This window comes from Plecotus auritus, assembly GCF_963455305.1.
Source record: "Plecotus auritus genome assembly, chromosome: 1".
Taxonomy (NCBI): Eukaryota; Metazoa; Chordata; class Mammalia; order Chiroptera; family Vespertilionidae; genus Plecotus; species Plecotus auritus.
The window spans coordinates 73,562,354-73,582,419 of record NC_137770.1 but is presented as its reverse complement, the minus strand read 5'-3'; the positions used below and the strand labels follow the sequence as shown (position 1 = coordinate 73,582,419).

Sequence of the window (20,066 nt, the reverse complement as noted above, 5' to 3'; positions counted from 1 at the left end):
AATGTTATCAGTAAAGTTCCTTTCCCATAATGAACATTATAAGATGGCATTCTCCCAATTTAAAAACACCCTGTGTTCCCAGTTTTTAAGTTAGTTGTTTAGCACTCAGGATCCATTTCCCTGTAGAAATAATAAACATGGTAATAGCGTTCCCAGGCAAGACAGGGGCAAAAAGAGGGAATGAGATGATCCAAGGATTAAGGACTCCCAGGGAAGTTCTCTCTCCCTGGTGGTCTGCCTCCTTCAGTCTTTTTAAAGAGTTATTTCTCTTTTCCTCAAATCAGTAGTTTACTCATTTAACAAATGTTAATACCCTTGTGCTAGGAAGGCAGGAATATAGTAGTGTGGACTAGAATAGGTTCTCATAGCTTTCAACAATCACCTATTCCTTAATAATGTACCTACTGGGATTTGCTTAGGAAAATAGGTATAAAGTTGATTTTATGTGGCAACTTGACTGGTCTATGGATTGCCCAAATATTTGGCCAAATGTTATTTTGGGTTTGTCTATGAGAGTATTCCTGGATGAGATTAACATTTGCGTCTGTAGACTGAGCAAAAAAGATGGCCCTTCTTAAAACCCTTAAAACGGATGGGTCTCAACATATGGAAGCAACCAAAGTGCCCATCAATAGAAAAATAGATAAAAAACTCGCACATATATACAGTGGAATATTACTTGATTCCAAAAAAGAACAAAATCTTACCATTTGTGGATGAACCTCGAGGTTATCATGCTAAGTGAATAAGTCAAAGACAAAGGCAAATACCATGTGATTTCACTTATATGTGGAATCTAAAGAACTAAATAAATAAAATTGAAACCCCCCTAAGCCAGTTTGGCTCAGTGAACAGAGCATTGGCCTGTGTACTGAAGAGTCCCGGGTTTGATTCCAGCTAGGGCACATGCCCGTGTTGTGGGTTCAATCCCCAGTAGGGGGCATGCAGGAGTCAGCCAATCAATGATTCTCTCTCATCATTGACGTTTCTCTCCCTCTACCTTCCTCTCTGAAATCAATAAAAATATATATTTTTTTAAATGAAAACAGACTTACAGATACAAAGAACAGACTGATGGTTGACAGAGGGGAGGGGAGGTGGGCTGGGTGAAAAGGATGAAGGGATTAAGAAGTACAAATTGGTAGTTAGAAAAGAGTCATGGGGATGTAAAGTACAGCATAGGGAATATAGTCAATAATATTGCAATAACTGTCTGGTGCCAGGTGGGTATTTGAACAATGGGGTGGGGGGGAGGAGGAATCACTTTTTAAAGTATATGATTGTCTAACCACTATGCTAAAACTAAAAATATTTAATATAAACTGTAATTGAAAAATAAAATTAATAAATTAACAAACAATGGGTGGGCCTCATCTAATCAGTTGAAGATCTGACTAGAACAAATGGGCAATAGGGAATTTTTAAGAGCCTACTTCCTTCTCTATTTTTTTTTCTCTTATACTTCAATGGTGTAGTGATAGGTAAAATTTCTATATAGGTGCTAATTACAAGCCTTTACATACCTACAGAATGTAATAGGATCCATTTCTGTTCAAAAGAATTCCTAGATGTCCACTTTCTTGGGCATTTATTGAAGAGCAGGAAGGGAGTTAGGTAGGGGGAAAAAGAGATGAAATAGGATTTAGAATAATTGCAAAGACCAAGCTGGTGGTGGGAAGTAAGGAGGAGCTTCTGGGTTTTATTTCCCCTTCCTCCTTCCCTTTCTTCATTGAAGGTCTCCTCCTCCTCCCTCCTGTACCCCACACCACACCCTCATATGCCCCTGCATGGCCTCTCACTAAAGGTGGAGAAAAGAAAAATGTTGGAGAAATGGTAATATTTTGAGTTGAGGGGTCCTTGTGGCCCCTGACTACCCATCTGGAATAAGTAATTCTATTTCCAAATGGCTGTTTCTTTTTTTTTTTTTTAAAATATATTTTATTGATTTTTTACAGAGAGGAAGGAAGAAGGATAGATAGTCAGAAACATCGATGAGAGAGAAACATCGATCAGCTGCCTCTTGCACACCTCCTACTGGGGATGTGCCCGCAACCAAGTTACATGCCCTTGACCGGAATCGAACCTGGGACCTTTCAGTCCGCAGGCCGACGCTCTATCCACTGAGCCAAACCAGTTTCGGCCCAAATGGCTGTTTCTATGCCTATATAAAAGGCATAGATGGTGCCAATTATTATGTAGGCATTTCCTAGTGTTCAACAATATCTCATTCTCCTTAAGGGTACACAGAAGACCATTTTTTTTTTTTTAGCTGCTCTCGCAAGTGGGCAGGGTCATGCAATTATTAATGACTAATGATATGTGAGTAAAAGTGACAAATTATTTCTGGGCTATGGCAGTGATTCTCAAGTCTCTGCTGCCCTACCATTGCAATGATGGAAGGGGTCTTGTGTTGAACTACAAGAGCTGAAATACTTAAGCAGCCTATGTTTCTGAGCCACCATATTCAAGGTGAAGAGCGGGTCAGCACAGGCAGATGCCCTAGAGAGCAAGCCTGACCCACAACAATTTTTTTCTTATTGCATTGATTTAGAGAGACAGAGGAAGGGAGAGAGAGAGAGAGAGAAAAAAAATAACATTGTTTTGTTGTTCCACTTATATATGCATTCATTGGAACTTATTTCAGAATTTAAAGGGAAATATTCATTTGGGTATTTAAATGTGTGAATTCATCCAAACATTCATAAAGTGATGCAAAAGTCACTAAGTAGTTTTTATTTCATACTTTCTTGAGCATGAAGAGCTGTATTACCACTCCTACTTCTGCCTACCAGGCCACAGAAAACTGCAATAACAAGTACCTTTACCTCCTAGAAAGAGAGGAGAAAGAGGGCAGGGCAGAAACTAGTATTCATAAAAGTGATGGCTAAAAAACTCTCATATTTGGTAAAAATCATAAGCCTATTCAAGAAGCTGAGTGAATTCTAATTGGATAGACCTATAGAAATCCACACCAAGACACACCATAGAGTTCTGGACACTAAGACCAAAAAATAAAAATAAATTTTTTTTAAAAATCTTGATATCAGCCAAAGAGAAATGCCACACTACAATGTGAATGTCTGCAGATTTCTCACTGAAACCCTGTAGGCCAGAAGTGGCACAACATTTTTCAAGCACTGAAAGAAAAGACCTGCTTATCTATGCCCTGGTCCGTATGGCTCAGTAGGTCCTGTGCACTGAAAGGTTGCTGGTTCAATTCCCAGGCAGGGCACAGGCCAGGGATTTGGGCGTGCAGGAGGCAGCCAATCAATGCTCCATTCTCACATCGATGTTTCTCTCTCCCTCTCCCTTCCTCTCTAGAAATCAATTAAAAATATTTAATAAAATAAATAAAAGGAAAAAGACCTGCTGACCTAGAATTCTACATCCAATGAAAATATCCTTTACGAATGAAGGAGAAAAGGATTGTGGTTTTGAAATTTAGTATCCAGTAACCAAACAATGTGGGAGTTTTCTCTCAGGAAGTTGAGGGTAAAGAGCGAGACCAAGAGATATATTTTGGGAGAGCAGGGAAGTCATGGAGAGGTAGAGACTCTTACTTGGAGAACTGAACTAATGGTTTAGAGTAGAGGGTAAAGAGCGAGACCAAGAGATATATTTTGGGAGAGCAGGGAAGTCATGGAGAGGTAGAGACTCTTACTTGGAGAACTGAACTAATGGTTTAGAGTAGACTTGGAAAATAAGGAAATCTTGGGGTATCCTGACAAATTGTGAACCCCACTTATGCAAAGACACTATAATCAGGCCAGATAATCCAATGGGTTAAGAGTTTATATCCCAGGAGCTGGTTAAGGGCCAGTCTTTTGTTTGAAATGAACAGTTTGTATATCCCAAGCTTGCTGACTTAACATTTTATTTCACATAGGGCAACCAAATTCAATTATGGACCTTGTTTGGATCCTGATTTAAATAAACCATTGTAAAACAACAATCTATTTTCTTTTAATAGCTTATTAAGTTATAATTGACATTAATAAATTGCATATATTCATATTGTATAATTTGGTAAATCATCACCACCATCAAGATAATGAACATATCCATCAAACCGAAGAGTTTCTTCTTGTCCCTCTGGAATCCCTCTCTCCAGCTCATCCCTACCACAGGCAACCACTTATCTTCTGTTACTAAATTCATATTTTTTAGAATTTTATATAAATGAAGTATGTACTCTGCCTGGCTTATTTCACTCAGCAAAATTATTCTAAGATTCAACTATATTATTATTACACTAGAGGCCTGATGCATGAAATTCATGCACTGGGGCGGGGGGGGGGGGGGGCGGTGGTGTCCCTCAGCCCAGCCTGCGCCCTCTTACTGTCCGGTAGCCCCCGGGGGGATGTCCGACGGTTTTTCGAGCCATTGAAGTCTAACTAGGGAAGAGATGATGATGGCCTGAACTAAGTTAGTGGCAGTGGGGTGAAGTGAAGTGGTGGTTTGAAGAAAGGGTGACTATCTGGAAGTGAGAGTTGAGAAAAAGAAAATCCAGTATTACTCTTAGTAGGCTTAAGCTGATGTTCAGCAGGGGGTGCCATTTATCTACACATGATCACTGGAAAAAGAATAGGTCCATAGAGAGAAGATGGTTTGAGGAGGCCTGGGGTCAAATTAGTTCATTTGTGTTATCCAGCCAAAACTGAGTGGATAAATAACAGCAAGATACCCAAATAATCATTAATTAGCAAACAGAAAAGGGGTAAGCAAAGTAGACTGAGGAAATGTCACTTAAACCTAACTTGAGGTAATATGATTTTTCTAAATCGACATGCAGCCTTATTAAATGACTAAAGCTGAAGTACAATAGCAATGTCAAGGTAGATAATTTTATAAACTCGAAAAAATATTATTGGAGGCAGAATATTACAGAAAGATCCCTAAATTCATATTACTGGGCATGGAACATATTTCTTTTTCATGGGACTGTAGTTCATGAAGATGCCTGAGTGGAAAGGCATTTTCAGTTGAAATTGCAACTAAGAGATCCTTAAAGGTGGAAATACAGGGACAGAGGACATACATAGGATGTTGTATCTATAGCTCAAGGGGATGGGTTTAAGGGGTACAAAACTGGGGGAGAGGGAGTAGTGGTTATGACTTTTACTCCTGGTAGACTTCTGGGAAAGTTCTAGGTGAGCGGGTGACATGAAAACCCACCAAAGACTTTCCTGCCACGACCCAAACCAGGGTAAATTCCAGCAGGCATTTCTGATAAAGAAACTTGTTTCGTGAAAGCCATACCATTTGGCTTTATCATTCCATTCTGATTGATTTGATCTTCCACGTCCCTGCAGACTCCTTTGCTCTGGTTCTCTCGCATTACGTGGGCAAAAGACTTAGCAAGGCCGCGCTCCCTAGCCCCGCTCCTCAAGCCGCTAAACCTGCTCCCGGCGCGGCGCCCCGCCCCCGACACGGTGCCCCGCCCCTGACATGGTGCCCCGCCCCCGACACGGTGCCCCGCCCCCGACACGGTGCCCCGCCCAAGGGCCGACCCTGCGTGAGCCCGCTCACGCCTCGCCCATTGGCTGCACAGCCCTCTCACAACGTGGGGCCCTGCCCACGGGCCGCTCCACACAGCGGTCCCCCTCCCCGAAGCCCGCCCCGGCCCACAGCCGCCACTGCGGGGCCGCCCTGCTGTGGCCCCGGCGTTGCAATGGCTGGGGGTCGTGGGGCTCCCGGCCGCGGCCGGGACGAGCCTCCGGACAGCTACCCCCAGCGACAGGACCACGAGCTGCAGGCCCTGGAGGCCATCTACGGCGCCGACTTCCAGGACCTGCGGCCGGACGCGTGCGGACCGGTAGGAACGTGGCTCGCTGATCCGGCTGGCTTGCTGTAGCCCAGCCTCCATCCGTTCGGCCTCCCCGGGCCAGGCCCGGCCAGGAACTGCCGGAGCCGAGCCGCCCACCCCCTTCAGGATTGTGCAGTCCTTTCTTCCCTCCCAGATCCACTCGCGCTCACTTTTTGTCCTTGCAGCGGCCCTGCGGGTCTTCAGAACCCCCATCTGGGCCGAATTCGCCCACAGCCTTTTCTTCTAAGTAGGCTCCTCTCTCACCTAGTACTGCTTCTCATTCCCGTTGACACCCCATAACATCCCTGCTTCCTTCCAATCTTGCCCCTTTCCCACCCTGAAAGTCCTTGAGTTTGATACAGTCGCGCATTCAAAGGGGTCCATTACAACTTTGTTCTGGGAACGCTTTGGGGGCGCTTGCACAGACCTCACTGATGCCCTCAATCAAAATTCTCTTCACTCTTCCTTGTGTTCACAACTGTAAAGAACTCGCCACTTTACTTCCCAGGCATGCTCACAGTGTTTTCCCGTATGGAGGAATTTTTCTGTACCTTCCTCCAGGGCACTTACTAGTAGCTGTCATGGAGGGGACGTGTGCTGAGTCTACACCTTTTTAAATGACATTTAGTTTAAAAAAAATTATTTTCCTTTTTATATGGAAGTAAGTTAAGGCACATTATAAGCTGTTGATATACTGACCGTTTCCCCCCCCCCCCCCATCCTTGAAGAGTTATCTACCGAACTATTAGGTCTCTGCATATTATTTAAAAGCTAGTTCTTCCTTCATCTGCCTTTAATATGTTTTTTTTTAAAATTTGATTTTAGAGAGAGGAAGGGAAAGAGAGAGAAACATCTGTGAGAAACTATTGTTTGCCTGCCTGCAAACCCAGGCATGTGCCCTGACAGGGAATCAACTAATGACCTTTCTGTACACTGGATGATGCTCAACCAACTCAGCCACAGGCCAGGGTCCTTCATCTGCCTTTAATTCTGACATTTCACAGCATCTTTTCAACACCACCTTATCTACACATCCAATATTTCCTCAACAAATAGGACCTTGATTCTAGGCATTGGGAATAGCCCTACACAAAAGACAAAAACCACTGCCCTGAGGAAAGGGAATTTATTTCTGTAGTACTTAATTACAAGAATTACTTTTAACCTGAAATGTAAATATTCCTCTTACACATGCATATGATAAAATAATAACATAACTTTCTGGTGATTTCTCTGTTCCTAAACATTGAGAAACAGGAAGTAGGCCCAGTAAGCAGCCAAAATAGGTGTCACACCTGGACTCACTCAAAGGCCCTAAGACTTCATTCAAAGCCAGTTTGTTTACTTTATATATGCTGAATTATCTAGTCCTGTGGTGGTGGAGAAGCGAATGGAGCTGATGTAAGTAGGGATACCAATCCCAGAAATTATAGCTTGTGGCCTTTATAACAAGACAGAAGACTAAACAAAACCAAACTATAAAAGTCAGGTAGAAGAATTCAAATGACAGTGTGTGACCCATAGTGCACAAGGCAAATAGCCTCAACACTTTTGTAGGCCCCACAGGCAAATAATTGATGGTCATAAGGATGAATAAGAGTGTATTATTCAACAAGTACTTACCACCTGCTATTTGAAGTCTTCAGGGAAAGGTTACACATCCACAATCTTTTATCCAAAACTCTTGAGGCCTGGCAGGTTTCACACAGTCTGGAAGTGTTTGCATTTATGTTCATTTATACACATGCCATACCTTACCTAATACCTCCCTTGATGTGTGTTTGGAGGTTGGGGAGCATCATCCAAAATCAAACAACTAAATGTGCAACTTGGATAAACAAAGACTATTAATAACCTTGTGTCAGTTCAGGCCAAATTTGCTGCCAATAAATTCAGGTCAGAATTTATTGACCTGAATAAACTTCAGGTTTTTAAACCTTCTGAAGTTTTTAGAACTTCATTTTGGAGGATGTGTTATTATGTAGATTTCAGTTTAGTAGAATATGTATATCATTTATAAATAGCTAAACATTTTGGGAGTGAATGCTAAAAATTATTTTAAATACTAAAAAAGTTTGAACAGCACTAGTTAAAAATATAATTTTCTCTAGAGTTATACACTTACTATTAATCTAACAAGTTTGGGTAATTTTCCATGTCAGCAAAGGGTCTGCTCATTTTTTATTTGATAGCTATTGCAAACATTCCTCCCCCAAAGTTTGCTTCTGTTTCAAGGCCTACCAGTAGTGTGTGAGAGTAGTTTTCCTACATTTTAACTTCTTAGTTATTAATTATGTAGGCTACCTTTGTTTGTAAGCAATGGATTTTTCTTTTTCTGTGACCTGTTTGTTCATGTTCATTGGTTCATTTTTTCCACTGTAGTGTATGTTTTCTTATTCATGTATCAGAGCTATTTATATGTTAATAAAATTAGCATTTTGGGTTATATATTGCAATTTTTTTTTTTTCAGTGAGGAAGAGAGAGTGAGGAAGAGATAGAAACATCAATGATGAGAGAATCATCGATTGGCTGCCTCCTGCACACCTTTTACTGGGAATCAAGCCCGCAACCCAGGCATGTGCCCTGACTGGGAATCAAACCAGGACCTCTTGGTTCATAGGTTGTTGCTCAACCACTAAGCCACGCCAGCCAGGCAATATATTGCAAATATTTTCCCTTAATTGACCATGTGCATTTTGATATTTATGTAATTAATGCAATTTAAAAAACTTTAATATTGTCAAAATGGCCTGGGTTTTTTTGTTTGTTTTATGGTCCCTGTAGATTGTTTTATTTCTAGAAAATATTTTTCTCTCCACTGTTACCAAAAAAATGAATTCTTTCAGGTTTTCTTTTCATGAGTTTATTTTTAAACTTTTATCAAATAAATACAGAAATAGCTTTTTAAAAAAAAGTTCTTAGCCGAAACCGGTTTGGCTTAGTGGATAGAGCGTCGGCCTGCGGACTGAAGGGTCCCGGGTTCGATTCCAGTCAAGGGCATGTGCCTGGGTTGCAGGCACATCCCCGGTGGGGGGTGTGCAGGAGGCAGCTGATCGATGTTTCTCTCTCATCGATGTTTCTAGCTCTCTGTCCCTCTCCCTTCCTCTCTGTGGAATATCAATGGAATGTATTGAAAAAAAAAAAAAAAAGTTCTTAGCTCCATCTAAGTATGAATCTAGTTAGTATGAATCTATACTAACACCAGGTTTGTTTGTTTTTTTCCCAAATTTGCTACTACTGTAGTTCCCCCTTATCTGAGGGGAATACATTCCAAAACCCCCAGTGAATGCCTGAAATAGTGGTACTACAAAACCCTGTATATACTATAATTTTCCCTATAATAACTATGATAAAGTGTATTTTATAAATTAGGCACAGTAAGAGATTAACAGTAATAACTAGTAATAAAATAGAAAAGTTATAACAGTATGCTGTAATAAAAGTTATGTGAATGGGGTCTTTCTCTCTGGAAATATCTGTTGTACTGTATTCACCCTTCTTGTGATGATGTGAGATGATAAAATGCCTACATGATGAGATGGAGTATGAAAAGATGAAGTGAGGTAAATGACATAGACATTGTGAGATAGTTTTAGGCTACATCTTATCAGAAGGAGAATCATCTGCTTGGGGAGATCCTGGGTCATCAAGCTATGAAGATGTTATTAATGATTGAAGATCTTTTTTTTTTTCTTTTCAATTATTGATTTGAGAGAGAGGAAGGATGAGAAACATCAATTTGTTGTTCCACTTATTTATGCATTCATTGGTTGATTCTTGTATATGCCCTGATCAGGGATTGAACCCACAACCTTGTCCTATTCGGACTCTGCTCTAACCAACTGAGCTACTTGGCCAGGGCAGTGAGAATCCTTGATAGCAGAATTGGATCACGGTTGACTTCAAGTAACTAAAACTGTGAAAAGTGTAACCACAGATAAGGGGGGTTACCTGCTAATTTGAAATGCTACCTTCACATTATCTCGGACTGGTAGCTACATAAGGACAGGATCTGTGTGTTTGTTCACACCTACATGCCAAGTGCCTGGTAAAAAGCTCAAAATTCTTTATTGAATGAAATAATTTCCAAATGTATTTGAGTCTGTTATTGACTCTCTCTTCTATCCCATTAATCTATTTAAGCACTGCTGCCATATTGCTTTAATTATAGATTTATAATAAGCCTTAGTATTTGATGTGGTGACCATTTACTTTATAAAATTTTCCTATCTAGTTTCACTTTAGTTTTTCCATATAAACTTTGGAATCAACTTGCCTGCTTCAAAAAATTATTTTTACTGGAATGGTATTTAATTTGGGGAGGATTCAGATTCTGAATATTTTTTCTTTTAATTTTTTAAAACTTTAATTATGTTGGCAAACAATATTATATTAGTTTTAGATGATAAGACATTTACATAACTTATGAAGTGATTACCCTGGTAAGTCTAATAACCCATCTGACACCATACATAGTTATTACAATACTAGAGGCCCATGCATGGGGCGGGGGGAGGTATGTCCCTCAGTGCAGCCTGCACCCTCTTCAATCTGGGACCCCTTGAGGGATGTCCGACTGCCCTCTCACAATCCAGAACTGCTGGCTCCCAACTGCTCGCCTGCCTGCCTTCCTGATTGCCCCTAACTGCTTCTGCCTGCCAGCCTGATCACCCCCTAAGCACTCCCCTGCCAGCCTGATGGATGCCTAACTGCTCCGCTGCCAGCCTGATTGCCCCTAACTGCCCTCCCCTGCAGGCCTGGTCACCCCTAACTGCCCTCCCCTGAAGGCCTGGTTACCCCTAATTGCCCTCCCCTGCAGGCCTGGTACCCCCCAACTGCCCTCCTCTGCAGGCCTGGTCCCTGCCAACTGCCCTCCCCTGCAGGCCTGGGTCCCCCCCAGTTGCCCTTCCCTGCAGGCCTGGTCGCCCCCAACTTCCCTCCTCCGCTGGCCTGGTCACCCCTAACTGTCCTCCCCTGCAGGCTTGATCATCCCCAACTGCCTCTCCCTTGCAGGCCTGGTCCCTCCTAACTGCCCTCCCCTGCTGGCCATCTTGTGGTGGCCATCTTGTGTCCACATGGGGGCAGGTTCTTTGACCACATTGGGGCAGCCATCTTGTGTGTTGGAGTGATGGTCAATTTGCATATTACTCTTTCATTAGATAGGATGGAGGCCTGGTGTAGGGTGGGGGCCGACTGGTTTGCCCTGAAGGGTGTCCCGGATCAGGGTAGGGGTTCCCTTGGGGCGTTGGATGGCCTAGGCGAGGGGCCTGTGGTGGTTTGCAGGCCGGCCATGCCCCCTGGCAACCCAAGCGGAGGCCCTGGTATCTGGGATTTATTTATCTTCTACAGTGGAAACTTTGTAGCCTGGAGCAGAGGCCAGGGCCGGCCAGGACGGGTGGGAAGCTTGGCTTCCTCCATCGCCGGGGGCAACCCAAGCCTCCTGCTTGCTCCAGCTCCGTGGCCACCACCATTTTTGTTGGGATTTATTTATCTTCTATAATTAAAACTTTGTAGCCTTGAGCGGAGGCCAGGGTCGGCCAGGGTGGGCGGGAAGCTTGTCTTCCTCCATTGCCGGGGCAACCCAAGCCTCCTGCTTGCTCCAGCTCCATGGCCAGCCGCCATCTTGGTTGGGTTAATTTGCATACTCACTCCTGATTGGCTGGTGGGCATGGCTTGGCATAGCAGAGTGATGGTTAATTTGCATGTTTCTCTTTTATTAGTGTAGATTATTGACCTGTATTCGCTATGATGTACTTTACATCCCCATGACTATTTTTATAACTGGCAATTTGTAAATCTTAACCCTGTACCCTTTTTCCAGATCCTGAGTATTTTAATGTTTGTAAATAAAATAGAGCTGTAGGTTATTAAACTTTTAAAAGGAATCTAACATTGTTACCAGCTTCACAAATAGGTAGGTGAGTCAACAGAAGGAGAATAAACTTGATGATTTTTACAAGATCAGTTACAGAAAGTATTCATTTTCAAGAAAAGGAGGAGAAAAATCAGTGAGTAAGGCATTTAACATAAAATCAGAGAAAGACAAATATCATATGATCTCTTTTATATATGAAATCTAAAACAAAGCTCATAGATTGAATGATTGGTGGTAGTTGGAGGATAGGTAAACTGTTAAGTTAAATAATTTGAATTAAAAAAAAACACATAAAATCTAGAAGAATGTTACCAAATTTCTATTTTCTAAGCTTTCACTGTCATCATTTGTGTGTGTGTGTGTGTGTTTTTAATATATTTTTATTGATTTTAGAGAGAGAGGAAGAGAGAGTTAGAAACTGCCTCCTGCATGCCCTCTACTGGGGATTGAGCCCGAAACCCTGCTCAATATAACCCGTGACCTCTTGGTGTAGGGGTTGGTGCTCAACCACTGAGCCACCCCGGCTGGACCTTTTTTTAAAAAAATATATTTTATTGATTTTTTACAGAGAGGAAGGGAGAGGGATAGAGAGTTAGAAACATCGATCAGCTGCCTCCCGCACACTCCCCACTGGGGATGTGCCCGCAACCAAGGTACATGCCCCCGACCGGAATCGAACCTGGGACCCTTGAGTCCGCAGGCTGACGCTCTATCCACTGAGCCAAACCTTTTTTTTTTTTAACTAGGTGGTTTCACTTGCCTATTATGGCATTATACTCATCATGTATAAACTGAACATCTTTCACAAGCACTTTACAAACTTTTATTTGACACAGTTGATTATTTTCTTATAAAATACTGTGTTTCCTGGAATAATGGAGCACCATATAGTCCTGATTTTTCCTCTTTATGTCTTTGGCTACCTCCTTTCATCTCCTTTTTGGTTATCCCCTTTAAAATGGTCATCTAATATTGGAACTCCTCAAAGCCTGCTCATTGAATAGGCTGCATGAAGAGCAAAGTGGGAATTCCACTTATAATGATAGATTTGAAATAAACTTTGGAGGTCCTTGAATAGCAAGATAAGGATGCTGGGGCACCCAAGGAAGTTTTTTTTTTTTTTTTTTTTAAGTAATCACTATTATTTATTTTATTTTTTTAACTTATTACTATTATTTTTTTACAATATACAAAATAAATCTATTACCAGATTGTAGCTGCAAAATAATTAGCCATTTACATGCAATAAACATTAATATTTCAACAAAAATGATTTTAAATATAATAGTGTTACATGCAATCAACATTAATATTTCAACAAGAATGATTTTAAATATAATGTTACATGCAATAAACATTAATATTTCAACAAGAATGATTTTAAATACAATAATATTACCAAAACTGTACTAACATAGTATAATATCACAGAAGTTGTAGGAAATATTAAAAATCTGCAAATAACAGGATTACTTCTATTATATTCTAAAATATTTTTTTCTCTGGCTCTGTTTTTGTTCATCAGTTTATGTTGTTCATTATATTACACAAATGAGTGAGATTATGTGATATTTATCTTTCTCCAACTGGTTTATTTCGCTTAGCATAATGGTCTCCAGGCTGGCTGGCCCATTTTTGTTTTTGATATCTTCATAAACTTAAAACGAAAGGTTTGCCCAGATTACCCAACTTGCACATGTTACTTTATTTCTAGATTTGTTATGTTTTCACACAGACTAGTTTTCCCCCCACAGAAATGACAGAATATGAGATCTGAAGCAGCTGAGAAACAACAGGCTATGTTGAGTCAAATATTGCCATAAAATTTAAGGAAGATATGATTAGCAGAATCCTGGGTAACAATTTTAGACCAAACATCTGAAAGTGGTTTGAATTGTGTAACTTTTAAAAAATATATAATTGTGGTAAAAAAACATCACACACATAACATAAAATTTATCGTCTTAACCATTTTTTAACACAACATTATTTAAAACATTTTTTAAATTTATTGATTTTTAGATTGAGAGAGAAAGATTTGTTGTTGTTCTACTTGTTTATGTATTCATTGGTTGATTTTTTTCCTCACCTGAGGATATTTTAGAGAGAGAGAGAAACATCGATGTGAGAGAAACATTGATTGCTTGCCTCCTATATGCATCCTGACAGGGATGGAACCCGAAACCCAGGTATGTGCCCTGACTGGTAATCGAACTTTCAACCCTTCAGTGCATTGGATGACACTCCAACCAGCTGAGCCACATGGGTCAGGGCTCATTGATTGATTCTTGTATATTCTTTTACCAGGCATCAAACCCACAACCTTGGCATATCAGGATGACGCTTAACCCATCAGCTGCCTCCTGCACGCCCCCTACTGGGGATCAAACCCACAACCCAGGCATGTGCCCTTGCCTGGAATCGAACCCGGGACCATTCAGTCCACAGGCTGACACTGTCCACTGAGCCAAACCAACTAGGGCTCTTAACCTTTTTAAGAGTACATTTTAGTAGTGTTAAGTATACTTACATTGTGTGCAATGAAAAATTATATTGGTATTTTTAATTGATTTCCCAAACCTCATCCTTACTCTGCTGCTTATCTTGTAAACAAGTAAAGTTTAATCACAGAATGTAATTAACCCTTATGCTTTAGCCTTGAAACCAAAAAATTTGCTGCTGTGGAATGGCTGATAAAATTCTCAATTTTTCCTAGTCTTACCCTTTACTTCAGTACTTTTAACAGAAATAGGCACATTCTTAAACACACAGTTGATTTTGTTGGGCTTGTGTTAGAAAGTGCCTGAAGAAAGCACATTCATACTGAGCAGCAGGAATTATAACAGCATTGGCTCCTCCAGGAGGTGTGCTAGTGTTTCTAATCCTTTGGGGATAATTTAAGATCCTTGGGGTTTGTTTCTTGAATAGCTGTGGGTATTTTTTATGAATTCCAAATGAGCATTACCTCTCTCATGTTTGAGGACTGAATTTACATTACTCTCTCACTTTTTATATGCTTGAGGATTTGTTGGGCTTTTTTTATAACAGTTCAGGGAGTACCAGCTTCATGGTGCCATTAGGAAGTGAATTTACTCATATCTTATTGTAACATTATTTGGCCTTCTCTCCATTACCACTTTTTATGTGGCTTGCATGTCACTTTCATTTTCAGTCTTCAAATCATTTTTTTTTTGTCATGTAGAATTTTGTATATTTTGGAGCTGATACATCTACATTGTGTTTTCTTCTCCTTTAGTGATCTCAAAAATGTTCGATTACCCCTTATTTTGTGTTTATTTGCTTGCAGATATTTCTGGAATTATTTTCTTGTGCACATTAAGTCAAAGATTTTACCAGTACAGAATTCTGATGACTAGTTATCTTCTAAACCAGTGGTCGGCAAACTGCGGCTCGCGAGCCGCGGTTTGCCGCTCTGTTGACTAATGAGTTTGCCGACCACTGGGATAGGGGCTTAATCACAAGGAACAACAACAGCCTGTAATTATTGGAATCAAGAGTCTAGGTCAGTGGTTGGCAAACTCATTAGTCAACAGAGCGGCAAACTGCGGCTCGTGAGCCGCAGTTTGCCAACCACTGTTCTAAACCCATGAAGGAGGCCCTACCTCATCCTACTCCCCGACGCATCTTGGTTGTTAAACCATTTTTAATCAAGTTATGTTCAGTTCCAGGAGTCCAGCTAATGCTTGGTATTCTAAACATGTTTCACATAAATGCTTCTTCACACATTGAGGAGCCTCTCAGTTTGCTTAAGAAAAACCTGACAAATACTCTGTTACATCTAAAATCACTGTTCCCTCACTGTCCCTCCACTTCCACTCCCAGAACCTATATTGGTTAGGATTAAGTTGAGCAACATATGACAGAAAACTACAAAGTTTGCTTTTTTGCATGTAAAAGTCTGGAGTGTAGGGCTTTTTCTAAATTGATGTTTCACCATCCTTAATGTGCCCTTCATGGTCCAAAATGGCTATCAGAACTCCAACCATCACATATGCATGCCAGCCACCTGGAAGGAAAAAGGAATGAAGAAGTTGCTTATGTTAGTTCTTTCATCTTATTGGCCAGAAATTAGCTCAGTGGCTATGCTTAGCTGCTAAGAGGTCTTGTGAAGCCATGGCCTGCGTGGCCTTGGGTTCAAAGACTTGAAGAAAGAGCTGGTGTGCAAATTAATACACAAGACAAGAAATATAAATTTGGAAATTATGGGGGAAGCCAGTTGTGAGCTTGATACAAGGGACCAAGTTCCACTGAGTCTCCGTTCCCATCTGCTTTTATTTACTACGTAGAATACACAGTTGCCTTTTAGGAATGCCAACAAACATATCAAAGGTGATGTTTGGTAAACAGTAAGATTATCAGGTTGGGGGAGTTTGCTTTAGGCCATTGAGTCATCAGCAGTAGGTAATAAAATGCAGATATTAAGCCCTGCGAATATAAAAAAGCGCCATTCAGCCTTCTGACTGGACTTCTCGCATTTATATTGATTACTATTGATCTTGGGCAAGGTCTGATAAATGTGTCCAGTAAAAAAAATCTGGAGTTCTGTTGCCAATGAATGATCATTGGCGTCCATTCAGTGCTATTAGGAATCCCCACTTTGGAAACTTTATCACAAAACAGCTCAATTGTGATACGGCATGACTGTGAAAACAGCATGTCTGTGAGCAGCCCTGGGCTAGGCCCTGCTCCAGCTAGACAGCTCTGCTGTGTTCCTTGATGAAGAGGTCTTCTCTGCTCTGTGCTGGTCTGCTCCACTATGCTCTGGCAAGACATCTTCAGTGATTTAGTTTTCAGTGGAAAAAGAAAGTTTGCACTCTCAGAGCCATAGAGGAGCTGGTTTATATAGCCAGATATCCCCACCCCTGGCCTCTGATTGTCTGTCCTTATGCAAATGAGGACTCCAAATCCTCAGTTTTATTGGTCTGAAAGGCACTTCCCTGATTGTTCAGAATGGATGCTCTGATTGGTTGGTGAAGATGTTGCTGGGGTTATAGCTGTGCTGCCTAGATTGGATGGGGCAAGCCTCAGTCCTGTGGGTTGAAATAGAATTCCTGCAACTCCTTTATAAGGGCTGGCTCAGATGGCAGAAACAGTAGAGTCAGGCAATTCAGTGCAGAGGCTGGAGGGTCAGTGCAAGCTTCTCTGTGAAGTACTGTTTGTATGAGGGGCCCCTGTGTAGATATGGCTGCTAGCCTCTGTTTTTAAATTTTGAGCCCAGTTAGCCACTAGGAATCCTTCTTAATAGGGATCTTCTTTCTCAGAGTCCACAGAAATAAAGGGAGAATGAATGTTGAGGAACAATTAATAGTCTCTGTGGAGAAATGCATTCCCATTAGTAAAAGAATATCTTCAAAATGTATAGGCCCCCAATAGGCCTCTGTTTGCTGAAGCCTGCTTCTTGTTCAAGAGACTTTAGGCATTAAGTGGAGGCCCCCCTGTACCATTTCCCAAGAAGGTTAGTTATGTTCAGATGTACTGTTCACTTCCTACATTAAGATGAAAGAGGCTTTTAAACCAGACTTGTTGTCTTACATATGCAGAGATTCCCAGTCAGTGCACATGCCTGGGTTGTGGGCTGAATCCCTAGTAGGGGGCATGTAGCAAGTAGCTGATGGATGATTCGCTCTCACATTAATGTTTCTCTCTCCCACTCCCTCCCACACTCTCTCTTTAAAAAAAAAAGTCAATAAAAATCAATAAAAAAATCTTTAATAAATGGATACAGCACCTACCTTGCAGAGTTGGTAAAGTGCCTGGACCACAGGAATAGATGTTTCTACTCTCAGTGTCCCTTTTCTCATGATATAAAGATAATATAAACCATCTCAAATCTTTTTTTTGAAAAAGTGTAATTAATACATAAAAGAACAACAGAGTATTTAGTTATTTGGTGAAAAGCAGTTGGTTGGAAGCATAAACAATTTTTGAAGCGCTCTCAGATTTCCATGTCAAGGTTTTCACTTATTATTCTTAGTATTCAACTCTCAAGTGAAATGTCCTCTGATCCCCATCTGTCTGAATATCTTCTTCTCCCCACTGTGTTCCATTTGCGGTATTTTCTTTACAGCACTCACCACTATTGGAAAGTATTCACTTGTCTTCTAGTTTGTATGAAGTAGTTGTCTGTCTAAAGTTAATCCTGTACTCCCAGCCTCTAGAGCAGCACACAGACATAAGCGCCCTCCGTAACATTTGAATGAATGGAAGCTACATGGAACATTTTGGTTCACTCCTTTGGTAACTTTGAAAAGGGAAATGCATTCTCTCTGGCACAGGTTTTATTTTTAAACTGTGCTTTAGGAAACTTTGACCAACATTATATCAGATGTAATTACATGTAATATTTAAAAAGTAGAACTTTTAAACTAAGATCATCATTATCTTAATCCTTAATGACTGGCTCTCTAGATTAAAAATATATACATATATTTTTTCTTTTTCTCTTTTAGGTCAAAGAGCCCCCTGAAATCAATTTAGTTCTGTACCCTCAGGGTCTGGCTGGTGAAGAAGTATATGTAAAAGTGGATTTGAGGGTTAAATGCCCACCGACCTACCCAGATGTGTGAGTACATTATAAATAGCTGTGATGTAATTTCAGTTCTCTGTTTTGACCACATAAAAACTGGTTGAAATAAACAGAATTTTCTCCTTCTTGCCACTGTTCCATCTAAAATTTCATTTTCTATCACTTGCATGTCATTAAAACTATATCAGCAATAGACACTTTCATAAGACCTATCTCATGTTAAGTCTGCTTCTAGCTGTACAATAGCCACTATAGATACCAGTATTTGCTCCATGATCAATTATTTGCTTCTCCTGATGTGTTAACTTTTGTTTGTCTAATTCTTCATAAACTGAGAAGAGGAACAATCTAGAAGAAAAGGATAAAGGCATGGTAGCTTGTGTACTTGGTTTTAAAGTATGATCAGCATTGAGCCCTAACCGGTTTGGCTCATTGGGTAGAGCGTTGGCTTGCGGACTGAAGGGTCCCAGGTTCCATCTGGGTCAAGGGCATGTACCTTGGTTGCGGGCACATCCCCAGTAGGGAGTGTGCAGGAGGCAGCTGAATCGATGTTTCTCTCTCATCAGTGTTTCTAACTCTCTATCCCTCCCCCTTCCTCTCTGTGAAAAATCAATAAAATGTATTAAAAAAAAATAAAAATAAAGTGTGATCAGCATTGGGACTTGGAGTAGCTTTCTGGGCTAAATGGAACTTTACTCATAAAGAAAGATTTAGAGTTGCCCTGCAAGGCATGTAGCCAGTGAGATAACCACAGAACCCCACATATTTCCAAACCACCACTGGTTGAGAGCCACTGATACAGCAAAAGTATTAGCAATTAGGACTCAAGTATTCTTTTTCTGAAGTGTCTTGTATATTTCATGTAATTTCCCCCAGAAGTTCCATATGGAAAGACAGATTGGCCTGGATGATGTTTTGTGGCTTGGTCTTATTGTGCAGGGAACCAGTGAAGAAAAGTGACAAATAAAAGCAAGTGCTGCCTTACACGGAAGGTGGTAAACTTATGGAATTTGTTATACTAAGAGATGATGGACGATATGAAAATAAAGATAGGTCAAGATGAACTCTTTAAAGTTAGTGACCCTCTTTTGCTCTCAACACTGTGCCCAGAGTAGAAAAGTAGGTATGTAGAAAGTTAAATAATGAATTGATTAAAGAACAACTAAGTTTATGAAAGCAGAATAAGACAGTGCCTCTCTAGGTTTTATTTTTCTGACACCAACTGCATGTCCAACAATTTAACTCAGTTCTGATACAAACTATTCTTAGTTACTGCAGACCCCAGGGGTTAAAGCTTAGTCCCACAAGGCTTCAAAGGCCAGTTGCAAATACCAGTACTTCTAATCAGCGGGCTGTAAATTTGCAGGTTCCCATAACCCCCTCCTTGGGTTCAGTAATTTGCTAGAACAAGCTCACAAAACTCAGGAAGACACTTCACTTACTACTGAATTTATTATAAAGGATACAGCTTAGGAATAGCCACATGGAAGAGATGCATAGGCAAGGAATGTAGGAGGGGCATGGAGCTTCTCGGCCCTCTTGACATTGACAGGTATCCCTGGGTGACTACACGGTTACTCCTGGTTGAGAACTACTACTACATTCAGGTAATCTTGATGTGTACACTTGGTAAAAATATTGTGGGATGACTTTTTTAAAAACAACAACATGGAAATGTTTGTAAAAAGTAAAAAATCTAATATCAGCTACATACATTTATGTGCTTAGGGCATAAAGAGAACATTGGAAAGTTCTATTAAAATATAATTAGTACTAGAGGTCTGATGCACGAAATTCGTGCAAGGGGCTCGGCCCTCACAGCCCTGGCTTCATCTGG

General features: G+C 40.8%; 1 protein-coding gene across 4 annotated transcripts in view; it reads left to right on the top strand.

The window, feature by feature from the left end:
• Positions 1-5,547: 5,547 nt before the first annotated feature.
• EIF2AK4 (eukaryotic translation initiation factor 2 alpha kinase 4) overlaps positions 5,548-20,066 on the top strand; it is a 105,526-nt gene continuing 91,007 nt past the window's right edge. For all 4 annotated transcript variants that reach the window (XR_013961224.1, XM_080680480.1, XM_080680479.1 and 1 more), the window contains exons 1-2: positions 5,548-5,815; positions 18,153-18,265. Coding sequence is in view for 3 of the 4 variants with exons in the window: in XM_080680480.1 (XP_080536606.1) it covers positions 5,672-5,815; positions 18,153-18,265 (257 nt within the window). In the remaining variant the exon portion in view is untranslated. The remainder of the gene's footprint in view (positions 5,816-18,152; positions 18,266-20,066) is intronic.